The 17237-nt window shown below is 39.3% G+C and overlaps 1 protein-coding gene across 2 annotated transcripts in view; it reads left to right on the top strand.

The window, feature by feature from the left end:
- The first annotated feature begins 329 nt into the window (after nucleotides 1-329).
- LOC146316724 (dynein axonemal heavy chain 10-like) overlaps nucleotides 330-17237 on the top strand; it is a 35372-nt gene continuing 18464 nt past the window's right edge. Inside the window, exons 1-35 of one of the 2 annotated variants that reach the window (XM_084733559.1) lie at nucleotides 330-558; nucleotides 962-1083; nucleotides 1170-1278; nucleotides 1378-1493; nucleotides 2068-2212; nucleotides 2636-2793; nucleotides 3222-3452; nucleotides 3751-3941; nucleotides 4057-4255; nucleotides 4370-4564; nucleotides 5651-5821; nucleotides 6829-7005; nucleotides 7093-7251; nucleotides 7375-7541; nucleotides 7622-7773; nucleotides 7869-8033; nucleotides 8130-8337; nucleotides 9158-9314; nucleotides 9427-9903; nucleotides 10003-10161; nucleotides 10253-10369; nucleotides 10455-10557; nucleotides 11001-11179; nucleotides 11286-11497; nucleotides 11866-12022; nucleotides 12460-12693; nucleotides 13380-13502; nucleotides 13591-13824; nucleotides 13907-14130; nucleotides 14569-14838; nucleotides 14945-15128; nucleotides 15252-15386; nucleotides 16143-16295; nucleotides 16492-16680; nucleotides 16891-17037. In XM_084733559.1, the coding sequence (XP_084589685.1) occupies nucleotides 330-558; nucleotides 962-1083; nucleotides 1170-1278; nucleotides 1378-1493; nucleotides 2068-2212; nucleotides 2636-2793; nucleotides 3222-3452; nucleotides 3751-3941; nucleotides 4057-4255; nucleotides 4370-4564; nucleotides 5651-5821; nucleotides 6829-7005; nucleotides 7093-7251; nucleotides 7375-7541; nucleotides 7622-7773; nucleotides 7869-8033; nucleotides 8130-8337; nucleotides 9158-9314; nucleotides 9427-9903; nucleotides 10003-10161; nucleotides 10253-10369; nucleotides 10455-10557; nucleotides 11001-11179; nucleotides 11286-11497; nucleotides 11866-12022; nucleotides 12460-12693; nucleotides 13380-13502; nucleotides 13591-13824; nucleotides 13907-14130; nucleotides 14569-14838; nucleotides 14945-15128; nucleotides 15252-15386; nucleotides 16143-16295; nucleotides 16492-16680; nucleotides 16891-17037 (6348 nt within the window). Of the gene's footprint in view, nucleotides 559-955; nucleotides 1084-1169; nucleotides 1279-1377; nucleotides 1494-2067; nucleotides 2213-2635; nucleotides 2794-3221; nucleotides 3453-3750; nucleotides 3942-4056; nucleotides 4256-4369; nucleotides 4565-5650; nucleotides 5822-6828; nucleotides 7006-7092; nucleotides 7252-7374; nucleotides 7542-7621; nucleotides 7774-7868; nucleotides 8034-8129; nucleotides 8338-9157; nucleotides 9315-9426; nucleotides 9904-10002; nucleotides 10162-10252; nucleotides 10370-10454; nucleotides 10558-11000; nucleotides 11180-11285; nucleotides 11498-11865; nucleotides 12023-12459; nucleotides 12694-13379; nucleotides 13503-13590; nucleotides 13825-13906; nucleotides 14131-14568; nucleotides 14839-14944; nucleotides 15129-15251; nucleotides 15387-16142; nucleotides 16296-16491; nucleotides 16681-16890; nucleotides 17038-17237 lie in introns of both variants that reach the window. The other variant, XM_084733558.1, reaches the window with a different exon arrangement.

Below are 17237 nucleotides of genomic sequence, written 5' to 3'. Positions count from 1 at the left end.
TGATTGACACAGTAATGTACAACTGGAATGACAGACTGAGGAACCTTCGAGGTATATGCAAAAGTGCACCTCTGCTGTAGCCCAGTCTGATAGCTGCCTTGTAGTCAACACTCGGGGGGAAAAACTTCCCATTTCCACTCCCACAACTACGCGAGACGTTTGATGGTTACCATGGCAACAAGAGATCTTTTATAGTAATTAAAGCCACTGGCAACTGCAAGCTAATACTGGTATCGTTTCAAATGGCGACATGTTAACCAGAAAGTAATTGAGTTAAAGATTTTGGGTCTTCAAATGCAAGCGTATGGTGGATATTCTAATTGACAAATATGGTCCACGACGATTTACGGGTGGAGTGGATCCGACAGCGAGTATCTGCCGGTTTTAATTTACCGGACGGTCCCAACAGTTTCGACGAACTTCTTAGTCGCGAAGATGGAGAAGAAGAAGATAAAATTATCCGTTATTTGAACGTAGTTTCTGAGCAGGACACGCCATCATGTCTTATGTTTTTCAAAACTATCAGAGAAGAAGAAGTTGAAGTTGAAATTCCAGTCGGTAAGTTGGTAAAGGTGAAGATAGCAGTGGAAGAAGTAAATACTCAAATACTCAAGTGGTGTAAAAGTGCCTTGAATTTGTACTACAGTTCTTAGTTATATTCCAAAACTAGTAGAAAGTGAGCAATAGCTATGTGCTGATGTGTGTATACTAAGACTGCATCTGTTGTAATGTGAATGTTATTTTTAGGTTTCAGATTAAGGTTACTTTCAGTTAGCTAGACAGTGGGAGGACCACCATGAGTTAAGCGAACGTTAGCAGACGTTAGGAGACTTAAAAGCTAGCTAGTTAGGTGTTGGACGTTACAATAAACAGCAAGTTTAACGCACGTCGTAGACGGAATATTATTGTTGAGAAGCTTTCACATTATTACAGCATCTAATTTCAATGTTTATAGACTCAGAAAGGAGGAAAGATGAAGACTCTGCAGATCCTGACCAGAAGTCTTGGTCCCAAAGTGAGACTGAGATATTCTCAGGGCCAGAGGAGACTAATGAGACTGAGACTGGACTAAGTCCCAGCGATGTGAGCTCAAACTTCGTGTTTGAAATCATGTATCAGTGTATAATTGAGAGGATATAGATAATACATGTCTGATGTTGTGTTTTCAGAGGACTGAGATTCAAATTGTCCATCACATTGAGCTCTCTGTGTCAGTGGACGAATACCCAGAGAGGTTTTTGAAATGCCAGGTCTTCTACTTTATCAGAAGCACAAAGGGTGAGATGGCCAATCAGTATCATTACAATGAAGAATTTTCAAGCCTCTACTGCACATAATCAAAATAGCCAAGAGCTAATTGCTTGTGTTGTGAAACAGACATAATTGTTCAACCACTGGACATGACGGAGGCCAGGGACCTGATGCCCATGCTATTTGATTTTGGCTGGCGATGTGGAGACCCCCTTCTTATCTTGCAGAGCAAGCTTGCCAATGTAAGTAAAATGAATTCACAATCAGTCACCAATCTTAAAGTACTGTAACAGCAGCAAAAAAAAAAAAACTGTTGACATCAAACTCACAATTTCAAGTCAACTGCCTTTACTATTTTTTAATCAAACACAAACTCTTAAGTTTTGATAATGTTTTATTGAGATAGTTTACTTTTCTTCCTTAGATAAACTTGAATATTTGAGTTTTAGAAACCCAAACAAATTTATATTTAAAAAATCGCTCATAGTGAGCTGTGAACTTGATGTCTCACTATTTCGGTGCTTGAAATTTAAATGATTTCAATTGGAAATATTAAATTTTTAAACATTTTTCATTTCAGTGAGTTTAAACAACACTTGTTGAAACTGATTTTTGGGCATTTCTAAATCTCGAGATTCAAGATAATCTAAAGAAGTCAAATTTAAAAAGTAACTTATCTCAACAAATCATTATTGGTTGGTGAAACTTTGCCAAAACTCAAAAATCTATTGAAATACGTTGCTGTGAAATTTTCAGTTTTCTCAATTCTTCTTTTACAGTGTACAGGATGTATATTTTCACCTTCTCTGTTGACAGATGTACACTGTGCTTATGGCCCATGAAGTGGAGATGACTTGTGCTGGTGAGAGTGCACCATTCCCTGGTCGTGATGAGATGCTCAACAGGACGTACAATCATTTGGAAATGGTCAACGCAACTATTCAACAGCTTCAGATTGAAGGTTTGTGTTATTAGATATACCGAGGGCTCGTTGTTTTTAATTTGAGAAAATTATCACTATTCTCTCTCTTCTAGTTCAACATGTATTCTGAAATTCAGTTAACTCAACTGGTTTTACAAAACTCGAATACGATTTTAAACTAATTATTCAACCCAAGTTAAGTTCACTTACATTTTTAAGTTGGCGCAGTTCAAAATTATTTTCTGTGGTCTTTACAAGGTCTGTGTGCCAGCTGTTTACAGTTAACTTCTAAGCTGAGTGAGCAAATTGTGATTTACAGTGTGCCAGGACTTTATAAACTGTTGTGAAGGGTGTCCTCTTAGCAAGAATGCAGTTTCTGCTAAGGATATTAAATATAAGCACTGCTTCTGTTTATATTTCTTTTTAAACAGTATAATCTAAAGATCAGTCTCTTTGTTGCAGATGAGATTACACTGCACATTCCTGAGCTAGATCTGGAGCCGGAGGTGGATGTACTTCTTTCTAATTCAGAGATGTTAGAGAAGATGGAGCAGTGTGTGATGAACTGGCAGACTCAGATTACCATTGTTATTGAGGAGCAGCAAAAGCAAAAGCCACAGGTTTGTGACAGTCCAGATATTCAGAACTGAAAAAGCAGATTTGACGGTGTCATAGTTTAAGAACTTAAAGGGACCATTCACCCTAAAAATCCAAAAAAAAAAATTTGTCCTCTTACCTGTAGTACTGTTTATCCATCTAGAGTGTTTTGGTGTAATGTTGCCCCCCTTGGCTCATAGATGTATTTTTTTGCACTTTGAGCACCACGAGCCAAGTTCCATTTTATCTGTATATCTGAATTTGGGGTGAACTTCAGCTGAAGGTCTTGCTATCAAGCCCAGCATTTACATGTATAGTGGCTGTTCAAATATTACCAAGAAATGAATTCCCTGTCAGTGCAAAATGAAATGATTGGGCAGAAGAAAGCATAAAACACACACACTAATATCCACAAAGTGATGTGATATATTCACTTTCCATTTTCCTCCAGGGACCTGGCCCTTTGCCTGAGATAGCTTTTTGGCGGGAGCGTGCATCTCTCCTGGGTGCTATGAGAGCACAGCTTGAACAGCCTGTAGTAAAGAAGATCTTGGAGGTGATGACCAAAGCAAATGCAGACATTGTTGAGACGCTGGAAGGAACGGTTGTTGAACTTAACAAATACTGTAACGAGTCCGATGACAATTATCACTTCCTCAGGACACTGCAAAGGCACTTCATGGTAAACTTTTTGTGAATTTAACTGGCTAATGTACTACTCAATCTAACTCTGCCTGGGAAAGTGTGAACAGACTTGTTTCATCTGATTTCATGGAGATTTTAGGTGACATGCATTAAGAATAATTATATAGAAATATGCTTGTCCATCTTCTCACTGATGGTCTTGTTTAACTTGTAAGTCAGAGAGAGCCGTCAGTATAATATTGAGACTGTTTCATAACCAGTTAAAAAGTCCTTGTACTAGCTTTAACTACATGTTTCCTCCCCTTCAATTATTAAGTTACCATTGTCTGTTTTAGAATCTGGCAACTGGATCAAATTTTGGTCTGATCATGGAGACCATCCCTGATATGTTGGACACCCTGCAGCTTGTGTGGATGATCTCTTCCCACTATAACACCAACGAGCGTATGGTCCCTTTAATGGAGCGAATTGCCTGGCAGCTGTGTGATCGTGTGAATTCAGCAATTGATATCCACAAGATATTCACGTATGTGTGGATAGCTTTAAAATCCTCCTTTGGAGGTTCAGATTTTAGATAGAGTTCTGTCAGAATTCTTTGTTCAGATGGGTTCTTTTGTGGTTGTGTGCTGTTTCTTGGACAGAGATAAGAGGGAAGTGGCCAAATCCAAGGTGCATGAGGCTAAGCAGGTTCTGGACCTGTGGAAATCATCCTACTTTGAGATGCGTGCTGGCCTTGAAAAAACAGGAAGGAATCCACGCTGGGAATTTGACCATAAGCGACTGTTTGAGAGGACTGATTACATGGCTTCTGTGTGCCAGGACCTGTGCAATGTTTTACAGGTCAGTGTTCATACGTGTCATAAAAACCGCCCTCTTACTCAATAGCTGAACATGTGAATGCATAAAAAGAAACTCAGATTTTTAAAAGATATCTCTTGGATTTGTGTTGTGCAGATTTTAGAGGAGTTCCATAACACCCTTGGTCCAGAACTGAAAGGTGTGACTGGTGACCCAAAATGCATTGATGAAGTGCTGTGCAGAGTGGATTGTCTGGTTTTGCCTATTGAAGGCTTCGCTTTTGATCCTTTCAGCATCTGTAATATGAGCAGCTGGAAAATGATCATACAAGACTTCAGCACTACAGTTCAGGTGAGTTTAGGACAATTAATGCAGAAAATGTGAGTTCTGGACCAACGTAATAATTTAATTACACATGACAGAATCAATAGGCCTCGTGCAAGAACCGCTTGTATGAACGGATTTGTTCTTCTTGTACATATGATCTAGGAGTACTTGCTGTATTCACCAATTTTCTTGTATTTTGAATTTTCTCTTAGGTACAAACACAGTTTATAAGGGTCCAGACCTGTCGCAGGAGTCATGCTAGTGTCGTAATTCAAACCTCAATTTTTCACGAGTGAATTGAATTTCTTTTCTTTGATGCAATTCTGAGTTTGAAAATCCTTTGTAAATTACACTTCATAATTATGTTAACATGGTCCTGTTTGACGCTGCAGTTAGAGTTATAAATTTATTCATATAGCCCAACAATATCATCATTAATTTCAATTGGCTATTACCATTACTGTCAGGCCTATTCAGGTTTATGCAAGTCGCTGTCCAGTAGAACATCCTCAGTTGCTTGACAGCATGACCTGTTATGGAACATATTCTGTAATTTATCTCCATGATGGGACACTTCTGCTTCACCTCCTTGGCCTGTTGCAGTCATTGATCACCTTGCTGTAGTGAGACAATGTTTTTTGTTAAGCTGTTTCCGTTTCAAACCACATTACTTATTGACGATGATACAATTACTGACTTTCTTTTATGGACCTCTGAAGACAGGACTTCAGTCTCCAAACTTGTGAAGTTATGTTTTTTTTTTTTAACTCTTCAGTGCTATTTCGTACACCTCCTGACATATGGGGCAGGACCTGTACCCTTATATAGTATTTTTAGGGTGTTAATTATGCAAATTTACAGTTTCCATTTTACAGTTCAGAGACAGGTCATTTACACAGTTATCTGAAGTCAGGAACATTTGCTGAATCTGACGTTACACATTTGGATGAGCCCACTGTACAAAAAAAGTGGAAAGAAATTCAAGTATACAAAAATGTTCTTGCATGAGGCCCAGTGTATTTGTCAGCTTGGACCGATAAAATTGCATGGTTTTCAGTAATTTGCTGTACTTTAGTTATAAAGTTGATTCACTTCTTACGTATGTCTCAGGCTCTTGAGGGAGAGACCATCAACTTAATAGATCAGTCTTTTAAGACACTGCGCTCTTCAGCTGCTGCAGTTGAATTGCTCCTGAAATTCCAACACATTCGCTCCAGAGAGGCCATCAACAATCATTTGAGGAGAAAGTTTAGTGAACTCCTTTCTCACTATTGCAAAGAGGTACAGTATTACAATGAAATCAAGAAAAAGTGCCAGTCCATATTTGACTTTGCTGCAGGACTGGGCGATTTAGCTGAAAAAATAATCAAAATAAAGTCTTTCATTTCAGTTAGTAATTATTCATAATTTCTACTGGCCTATTTTCAATAAAGACCAGGAGAAAAAGGCTGAATTTAGCCATCTCACTTTGAATTTAAAAACTTTATTTATCCAGACACACAGGCAATAGGCTTAAAAGACAAACAAACAAAAGAAATGCCATACTGGTGTGCTGACATGTCCTGTTTTATTAACAGTTTCCTTGTTACCTGTACTCATTTTCTCACTCCACACTTTTTCTGTTGTTGTGTTGTTGTCATGTTGATGGTGCACCTGGACAACACAAGTGTAAGATGATTGATTGTTTGTGTGTCACTTGCAGCACAATCCATTATTAAGAGATATGATAGGCAGTGTATGAGGCAGGAGGGATTCGTTATGTGCTTTCATGGCAGTTTGCAGTTATTGCATTTAAGTGAAACTGTTGAACAATTTTATGACTAAAATGAATGAAGTGTTTGTTGCCATCATATGTTATATCTGTGATAATATATATGTGATAGTATCAGATCAGTACAAAGCTTCAGCTGAAAAATAGTGAGTCCATACAGGTGTTTGGCAATGTGATGGTGTGTTACACTGGACTATACATAAGGGTACGATAGGGTATCTATTTGAACAACTTAATGACACTGCATTGCATTAGTTATTACACTTGTTCCATAGACTTTTGATGCATCAAGGTTCAGTTTATTATATATAAATACCAGTTTATTACATAGAAAACATGGAAGTTATGTTGCATACAGCCTCATCATTCAACACTGTTGTATATTATAAAATATATAACTAAGCAATATCTCATGTTGTGCTGCTGTACCAGTTTATTATTAGGATTTGAATAGAGGTAACATGGCCTGTCACAAGCACTTTTACAGAATGCCTGAGTCTTTTTGTCATTGTTTTAGGTGGACAGCATAAATGAAATCTTTGAGGCACAAAAAGACAAACCACCACTGGACAGGGGTGAGCCTCCTGTGGCAGGAGCCATGAAATGGGTTCGATTTCTTCTCCGCCGCATCAAAGACACCCTCTGTCCCTTCCTGAAAGAATCTAAGATGGTGGAGAGTGAGCAAAGACATGTGGTGAGTCATTTCACAGGTCCACAGCTGTATAAATCATCAAAAATGTGAATTAAAGTCTTTATGTGACTTTTGCTGCATTCTGCTCAGGCCAAGACCAAATATACTGAAATGGCTACACAATTCAGGAACTATGAGGTGAATAAGTATGAATGCTGGATGGCTGAGACAGAACGCAACTTGCCATTGTTAATGAAACAACCCCTGTTGATCATGGTTAACAGTGAAAAGCAAAGCCAGGCAAAATCGGTATGTATCATTCTAGTTACTTACTTATAATTGTTACTCAATATTGTGCAAAATAAAGATACAATAACTATTTTCATTCTCATAGACTCCCTGTTTGTGTTTGACTTTTCTTTTCTCTTTAAGGATGTCCCACATACTAAAGGCAGCCTACAGGGGAATGTGCGATACATTGTGAACTTTGCTCCAGAGCTCGAGGAAATCATTTCCGAGACACACTATCTTATGTTACTGGATCACTCTGTGCCTGATGTGGCTAAAACTGTCGCTCTACAGAGGGACAACATCGCCAGGTAATAATACTTACTAACAAACCAAAAAAACACTCATTGATGTCATCTGTGGCCTGACCTGTTTCAACCTTGATTTTTAGGTATGTTTATGATCTGCGCAAGCTTCTTCGCCGCTACCACTCTGTAATGGACAGTCTGAGTGAGGCAAAGCGCATTATGCTGGATCAACATATCAAAGCGGTCAGAAAAGAGTTACATGTTGGATGCAAAAGACTCAGCTGGAATTCTTTGGGTATGGTTCTCACAGAGTCTGAAATGCCTATGTAATCTGTAACAGAGTCTGTAAAATTGAACTCAGAGATCATATCAGTATGCTTTTGGTTTTAGGCATCACTGACTTCATCAAACAAGGCGTTGAGACTGTCTCTAAGTTTGAGACAGTCATCAATCAGATTCAGAAGAATGAGAGCGATATTAACTCCAGGTTGCAATCCATGGTGATGGCCAACTTACTGAAATTTCCAGTCCCAGATAATTCACACAATTTACCAGGTAGAACTAATAGAAGGATATTATTTAACATATATGATAATTATTCTGTAGTAATTCAAGCTTATTTTCATTTACTTAATTCCATATTTTTTCAAGGTGTCAAGGAGTTCTGTGGGTATATTGAGCATGAGCGGGCCAAGACCGTGAATTTGCTGAGTAGAATGTATGCAGAGATTGGACCCCTCATCACTAAGACAGAACATTTGATCATGGAAACTAGCACTGGCAAGGCCGAAAGTATGGCAGATTATTATGTGTACTGGGAACACAAGGTGCTAGATGCCATCGTGAAGATGGTGCTGAGGTAATTACATGATGTTAAAGTTATAGTTTGGATTATTTGAAGTGGACTTGTATGAGGTACTTGTTGATAGTCAGTGTATTAACCACAGTAGATGGTGGTTGGCACGTCCCCAGTTTGGAGCAGTGGGAGTACTAGTGTAGGAAGTTTACCAATGTAGTGCTGTGGACAAGGCAGTAAAACGAAGTTCAGTGACAAAAAACCCCACCTAATAATATCAGTATCAGTTCAAGTATATACTATATTTGGAATATTGTCACTGCTTTACTTTGCTGTCAGACAGTTGTTTCTGACAGGAAAACGCCATTTCGCAAGCCAAGTATCGCTCTCTCCAAAGTCAACAGGCTCCTTTGTAAAAAACAGGAATTTTACCTTGCAGAGTACATGAGTTGCTGGTCTACAGCTGCCCCTGTTCGATCAATCCAAACTAACCTTTTAAAACACCGAGGTCACGCAATAAAAGTAGCCAACAAACCAACTGAGGCAGTGGAAGACCAGCAACTACTCCTACAACCATACTCCATCGCAAAATCACAGTAATTCTACCTCGTAGAATAGCCTTTTTTTTAAGTGGCAAAAGCACGTTTTATTGTTGACCTTGTCCACAGCAGTACATTGCTTAGCTCATAACTTCAAACTGGTGGCATGCTGACCAGCATCTACTGTATGTAATACACTGACTATGGATAAGTACCTTATACAGCCCGATGTCAAATAATCCAAACAATCCCTTTAATGTTTTTGAAATCACTTACTTTGTGAGCAGCATCACTGCTCCCTTCTCATCCATTGTAACATCCTTCTTGTTGACTTTCACATTCAGGAGTATTCAGGCCTTCAACACAGCGCTGATGGGAAATACCGCTCTTTTCAAAATTTATGCTATCCTGTCTGCTCCAAAGATTGTGTTGCAGCCTCGAAGACAAGACATCCACTGGCTGATCATGCAGTGTATCAGAGACTGTGTATTGAGCAGCAAGGTGGGATTATCACAATTGCCATCACATCACAAAGTATCACAGAATTTAAAAAATAGAATTTGTAATCTAAGAGACTGTGTGACTTGATTCTGCCCATATATTTGTGTTTCAGCAATTTGTGCGTTGGATGCGTGGTACCTGCATTGAGTGCGCACCACAATGGGTGGATGGTGAAGAGGAGTTAGTGACATTTACCTTCTGCAGTGACGTGTGGCAGCATCCTCAGATAAATGAGAGCGCCATGACAGTGTCCCAGAACGTCCAGCAGCTCCTCTCCTCTGTGGATCCTCACCTTAACCACTGGAAACGCTATCGGGTGCTTTGGGAGAGGAACAAATCCATCTATGAAAAGTTTGCTGCAAGACAACCAACCTGTTTCATGTATGATAGTAAGCTGCACTTCCTGTCTGGTATCAAACAGGAGGTAATGCTGGAGCCTCTGTTTAAAAACGAGCACATCATCCATCTAAACCTGGAGCCTCTGGCTCAAACACTGCAGGAGATCACTGAGTCTTTGATCAGCTCACTGGGTTGCCTGCTCCACAAGCCTACCAAAGAGGATCTCTTCAGTCTAAGAGAGGAACTCACGGTATTGAATCATGCTACACTGTTTGTATCATACATTTATGTAGAAAACAGTCTTTGATTTTTATATGTGATTTATCTTTATGGCTATTTTATACAACAGCAACTTTCTAAGTCACTGAAACAGACCCCTGACACATTTGAAGACCTGAAGTCTGTCCTCAGCACCATCTCAGACATCAGAGACATGTCTCTAGATGTGGAGCTGAGATTCACTTATATCCAGGAAAGTTACAGAACACTGGCTATCTACAAAATAGAGGTACTGTGTGTTTAATGTAAAATTATTGTTCCTTAATATGTTTAGATTGTGTCTCTTGTTGAACTTTTTGTGCCATATTTTCTGTGTGTAGGTTGGAGAGGATGAACTGGAGCTTGTGGGCAAGATTGGCCAGATATGGAGTGACTTGTTCACAGAATCCAGAGAAGTGGATCGAAGTCTGACAGATGTTAAGAAATCATTCACTGTGGTAAGAAATCAAACCCATATAACAGAAAATTAAATTACAATTTTCTTACAGTAACAGTAACATTCTCCATTCATTACGTTCAAAGACTACAAAGGAGAAGATTGAAGAGTTTAAGCAGGAGTTGTCCATCTTTTCTGAAAGCTTCAACATGCATGGTCCAGGAGCTGTGGGAGATGATTTGGAGAAAGGTACTTGCCAGGAGGGTTTTTTTTGCTTCCTCTTCTCCATTTCTGATTGAATTCTGATTCTGACTGATTTGACTTATCCTTTTTCTTTACTCCCCTGTTGCTATTTCACTCACACGCACACTCACACCCACACAACACACACACACACACACACACACACACACACACATTCATCCATCTCCCATTGTTGGTGTCTATACCCAATATCTGTATGTACTATCCATGCTTATCCTGTCATGTCTCCTAATGTTTAAAAAGTCAGTCTTGCTTTGTCTCGCCTATTATGTCTTGCTTCACAAAATTAAGGGAAAAAAATAAAGTTAACTGCAAAGGTACTTGTTCAGCTGAGCCCTATGGTTGGGTGTATACCCAGAACAATAATATATGGTGTTAAATCTTGAAATGCATTGGAGGAACAAGTCTCCCTCTTATACTCTTTGCAGGACTGACCATAATGGGAACGTATGAAGCAGACCTTGCCAAGTTAGTGGCAAGACGGCAGGAGCAAGCTAACGCTGAGAAGCTGTTGGACCTACAAGTCACTGTGTACCCAGAGGTTATCAGCATTCAGAAGGACATGGATGGGTTGAGACAGATATATGATATCTATAAAGCTCAGAAGGTCAGATATTGTGGCTTAAAATGTCGCATTTTGGGACACGTTAAGCATAATTCTGATCAACATGGTTTTACAAGTATTTTGTGTGTTTGTCCTTTACATCGTTTAGGATGCAAAGACAGAGTGGTCTCAGACCTTGTGGGTGGATTTAAACATCCAGCTGCTACAGCAGGGTGTTGAGGGTTTCATCAAACGTTTTAGGCAGCTGCCCAAAGATGTGCAGGCGTTACCTGTGGCCCTCTTCCTTGAAGGACACATGAAGGAGTTCAGAGAGTCTCTGCCTCTTCTTCTGGAACTGAAGGATGAGGCCCTCAGAGACAGGTCAGTCTGGAGATCAACATCAGAACAAAACTGGAATAAATTTGACACCTGAAACAGGATGCCATTTAATAATATAGTTTGAAGATCAGAGCAGGAAACACCTTTACAAAAGTGATCAAACACTTCTGTTTTCCTGTCAAAGTTTTTGTCACATAAGAACCTTTTGATGTAATGTTTAATGCTTATATTTACATTTTCTGCATTTTTCTATCCTGACAAATACTGTACATCCATGAAGGAGTGTGAATATGGTCTCATAGTATTCAGCAGTGGACCTGTGTCATTATGTTCAAGCAAATATATATTTTGAAGATCAAATTAACACTCTAAATGAATTACATTGAGTGTTTTTATGTTTTTGGCCACAGGCATTGGAAGGAACTGATGGAAAAAACCAACACTAGTTTTGAGATGAATCCTGACAGCTTCACTCTGGAGAACATGTTTGCTATGGAGTTGCACAAATATGCAAATGTTATAGGTGACATTGTCACCTCTGCTATGAAAGAGCTCAGTATTGAGAAGGCAAGCTTCCACATTTATAATCAAAGGGAGGGACAAGTGGCCTTATTACAGAAAGTGAACCCCTTCTTATCTCAGTAATAAAACAGAAACATGTTTCCTAACTGAATTCAGAAAAAAAAATCCTATTTTAAAATAGAATGAGAATTTAACTAAAGGAATTCTGAGTTAGGATGGCATAGACCTTGTTATAAATTGGAAATAATTGTCCAAATTGACAGCACCACTGTTGTTAGGTCTGTATGATAATGGGAATGAAGATGGTGAACAACATCAACACTGAAATATTATGATTGAAAGGCTGTTCAAGTTTTAAATTTTACAGACAATGTATATGCTATTTTTTTTTGTAGTAAGGCCTCAGTTGTGTCAATGTAATAGTGAGCTCATAAATCCTTGTAAAACATATTATCTGTGTCTCTGCGTTTGTGTGCTTCCAGGGAGTGAAGGAGGTGGCGGAGACCTGGGAGAACATGAAATTCAATGTGGTGGTCTATTTTAAAAGCACCCAGGAACGTGTTTCTATTCTGGGTGCAGTGGATGAAATCGTGCTGAACGTGGACAATGATGCCATGAACTTACAGAGCATGGCTGGCAGCCGTTTTGTTGGTCCTTTTCTTGGTACCATACAACAATGGGAAAAAGACCTGTCCCTCATCAGTGAAACCATAGAGGTCAGTGACAGCACCCAAATCTCCCATCGCTCTTAAAAGGGTAGTTCAGATTTTTTGAAGAAGAGTTATATGAGCCACTTTTCCATAGTCACTGTATTAACAACAGTAGATGGTGGTCAGCATGGCCCCAGTTTGTAGAAGTAGCAGGAGTACTGGTGCTGGAAGCTAAGCAATGTACTGCTATGGACATCTTCAGCAGCAAAGCGTATTTTTGCTACCTAAAAAAAGACCCACCTACAGAAATCATTATGATTTTAAGTGCACACTATATTTAGGATATTTTTACCCCTTTACCTTGCCATCAGACAGCTTTTTCTAATGAGAAACCACTGTTATGTAAGCTAAATATGGCTTTCCCATAGCAACTAGACTGGCGAAAACAGTGATTTATCTCACAGAAAAGGGAAGTTGCCAGTCTGCTGCTTCCTCAATCAGTTGGCCTGTTTGTGTTATTGTGTCAGCATGCACTTAAACAAACTGATACTGATTTTTTTAGGTGACTAAAATATGTTTTGTCACTGACGTTGTCCACAGCAGTCCATTGCTTAGCTTCCAACAATGCTACTCCATGCCCATCTACTGTTGTTAATACACTGACTATGTATAAGTACCTCATACAACCCCACTTCAGTACATCCTAAGTATCCCTTTGAGGTTTTTTTCTGAAAAAAATATTAATTTTACAGGTATGGTTGCTGGTACAACGAAAATGGATGTACCTGGAGAGCATATTCATTAGCGGAGACATTCGCACGCAGTTACCTGAGGAAGCCAAGAAATTTGAAAACATTGACAAAAAGTTTAAAGAAGTGAGTGTTGCCGTAATATTCACCAAATGACAGCATAGTACAGTGCTACTGGACACCTCAAAATAATACTGTTTTCTTTTTTATGTAGATAATGAGTGACACAGTGAAAGGCCCAAACATCAAGCGGTGTTGCCTGGTTCCCAACCGGCTGATAGACCTCCAGGCCCTGAGTGATGGCCTAGAGAGGTGCCAGAAGAGTCTCAATGACTACCTGGACTCCAAGCGGAACGAGTTTCCTCGCTTCTTCTTCATTTCTGATGATGAACTGCTCAGCATTCTGGGGAGTAGTGACCCCACCTGTGTCCAGGAGCACATGATCAAGGTCTCAGGGATGAGGAGGCTCACTGCTTGCCATGTGTGTGAAACATTTTACTAAATATTTTTTATTTTCTTTGTCCCACAAGATGTATGATAACATAGCATCTCTGAGGTTTGACGTGGAAAGCAATGGGGAGACAGTAGCTGGAGCCATGGTGTCTGCTGAGGGTGAGGTGATGGAGCTCAAGAAGCCCATCCCAGTGGAGGGCCGGGTGGAGGAGTGGATGACAGGAATACTACAGGAGATGAGGAGGACTAATAGACTCATCACTAAGGAAGCAATCTTCCGCTACTGTGAGGACAGGAGCAGGTATGTGTTAAGATTATCATAGTTAACTAAAACAAACTACAAACTAAAAGCAGACACAAGGAGTAATTGTTGCATGTGTATTAATACTGGAATATTTGGAATGACTGAGTGAATTGTCCTCACTATTATAAACTATTATGAACTTCTTAAATCTCGCCACTGACAAACACTCCTCATAATATAATGAAAAAATCTAAAACTAATGTTGAATAAAAACATTTTTAAACAGTAACAACTAAACTGAAACTAGTAAACCCACTCCAAAAACTAAACTGAAAATGAACTTAAATGAAAACAATTAATATGAAATAATAAATACATAAACTTAATAAAAATACAAACTGTGATAACTATGACACTACATGTATGTGAGCAACTTTGCCCGTGTCTGTATGTGTGAAAATGCCACCGTAAATGTGTCTTTCTCATGGCACTCAGGGTGGACTGGATGTTGTTGTACCAGGGCATGGTGGTGCTGGCTGCAAATCAAGTGTGGTGGACCTGGGAGGTAGAGGATGTGTTTAATGAAGTGAAGAAAGGAGAGAAGCATGCACTGAGGAACTTCGCTAAGAAAATGCACCGGCAGATTGATGAGCTGGTAACACGCATTACACAACCTATGAAGAAAAATGACAGACGAAAGATAAACACCGTTCTTATCATTGATGTCCATGCAAGAGACATTGTAGACAGCTTTGTGCAAAACAGGTAAACTTAACCTTTGCTAGTTTTATTTTTTTTTCATTGCACATGACAGTAAAACTCGTTTGGCTGAACGTGGATGTCAATAACAAAAATGTAACTGTCCTCCCAGTATAATGGATGCACAAGAGTTTGAGTGGGAAAGCCAACTAAGATTCTACTGGCTCAAACAACAAGACGGCCTATTTGTGCGTCAGTGCAGTGCTTCATTCTCTTACGGCTATGAATACATGGGGCTGAATGGTCGGTTGGTTATAACCCCACTGACAGACCGTATCTACCTCACCATCACACAGGTCTGAGAAGCTTTGCGAATTTCAAATCATCAACCAAACCAATTAATAACACACCCAAGCAGACAGTAAATTACACTATCAGCTCACAGGATGTCTTTATGTGGGTGTGTGTTTGTGATGCAGGCCCTCTCCATGTACCTGGGGGGTGCTCCTGCTGGACCAGCTGGTACAGGAAAGACAGAGTCCACCAAAGATTTGGCCAAGGCCTTAGGCTTGCTCTGTGTGGTTACAAACTGTGGTGAAGGCATGGACAGCATGGTAAGAAGCCTACATGTAAAGAGCAAAGTGCTACTGAGAAATATCTTAAACCTGTTCTGTAACATTTCTTGAGAAAGGACATCAATTAATTCATATCATAATTCACATAATTCACATTACTGTGTGTTGCTTTTGCCCCAATGATAAATAGTTGTCATATGCTGAATTATATTTAGCACAAATTTTAGCACTGAGTCGCAGGTTCATGAAAAGAGTAAAGTTTTTAAACTTGACTAAAAAATTGCTCCAGATTTTCTTCCAATTTCTGATATTTCTTGCATGTTTGAAAGCATCTTGCCACTTTTAAACACAATAGTACCAGAAGTGTTTCAATTTCAGTAGGTATCCTCTTCATTGTCCATTTTGAGTTTATGTTGGCAGTCAATTGTTAAGCTTGGTCAGCTGTTGTTTGATCAGTGTGTCATGGGCAGTTTTAAAACACAGATATGTGCCAGCATTAGAATGGTCCCTGTTGTTCTAGAGTGTTTAATTGGTGTGCCATGGCCTTACATGTCACATATAAAAAAATGCAACCACACCTATTAATAATAGAGGGTGTCTATATTCAAACAGACATGTATACTTATGGTATGTTCATGCATTTTATGTTTATTTGCTGGCACTGTGCTCATTTGCATATGTCTCAGAGGTGATGCCAAAACTTTACTCGATTGCACTCAAGGAGTACCCACTCTCACTTTTTTTTTAAATGTTACTAGACTTTTTTCCTTGATTTCCTTTCCTCTTTGTGTGTAGGCTGTGGGTAAGATCTTGTCTGGCCTTGCTCAGTGTGGAGCTTGGGGCTGCTTTGATGAGTTCAATCGTATTGATGCATCAGTGTTGTCAGTCATCTCCTCCCAAATCCAGACTATCCGCAATGCTCTCATTTTGCACCGCAAAAAGTTTCACGTAAGTCTGTTGTAGAAATGCATACACTGAAGTAATGAATGCATCAAAAATAATTCCAGTTTTCATATAAATTGAAGGACATTTTGCAAAGATTGAAGGTTATTTCACTTGATGGCTTGTCTTTTTTAACCTACATGTAGAGGAGTTGTTGACCTTTATTCACCTTAAACCACCTTCTTTTCACTATGCACATCAGTTTGAAGGGCAAGAGATCACCCTGGACGATCGCATGGGTATTTTCATCACCATGAACCCAGGCTATGCAGGACGTACTGAGCTGCCAGAGTCAGTCAAAGCCCTCTTCAGACCTGTGGTGGTCATTGTGCCTGACCTGCAGCAGATTTGTGAGATCATGCTCTTCTCTGAGGGCTTCCTTATGGCCAAGGTGAGGGACACTGAACACAAACGATATTGTTACTATTCAGATCTCATCCTGAGCAATGTATAGTGAACATTGTATATGCAATATTACTATAATGTACAAGATTTATATTAGTGTTCTCAGTAATGCGAAAATGCAAGTATAAATTAGAATGAATAATTTAGAAAAAAAAAAAAATTGAGGATTTTATCTCTTCACTTTTGCTTAATCCAGGTGCTGGCAAGGAAGATGACAGTACTGTATAAGCTGGCTCGTGAGCAGCTGTCCAAGCAGTCTCATTATGACTTTGGCCTGCGAGCTCTGAAGTCTGTCTTAGTGATGGCAGGAGAGCTGAAGAGAGGTTCAACAGACTTACGTGAGGTAGAGACCAGAGAAGATTTGTTTCATTTTCATATTGTGAACTTCTTTTTGCTTACATTCAATATGGAACAACAGTGGTATTATTCATGATTCTTCAGGTATATAGACTGAACCTTGATTGCTGTTAGGAAACTGTTGGGAATTTGTTTAGATCTTCCAGTGCAAGATTTATTTATTCTGATTCAGGCAGTGTCTATCTA

Source organism: Lutjanus erythropterus, chromosome 13, assembly GCF_056507025.1.
Source record: "Lutjanus erythropterus isolate fLutEry1 chromosome 13, fLutEry1.hap2, whole genome shotgun sequence".
NCBI classification, from domain to species: Eukaryota; Metazoa; Chordata; class Actinopteri; order Lutjaniformes; family Lutjanidae; genus Lutjanus; species Lutjanus erythropterus.
Note: the sequence above shows the minus strand (reverse complement) of the source record. Positions and strands in the feature narration are given on the sequence as shown.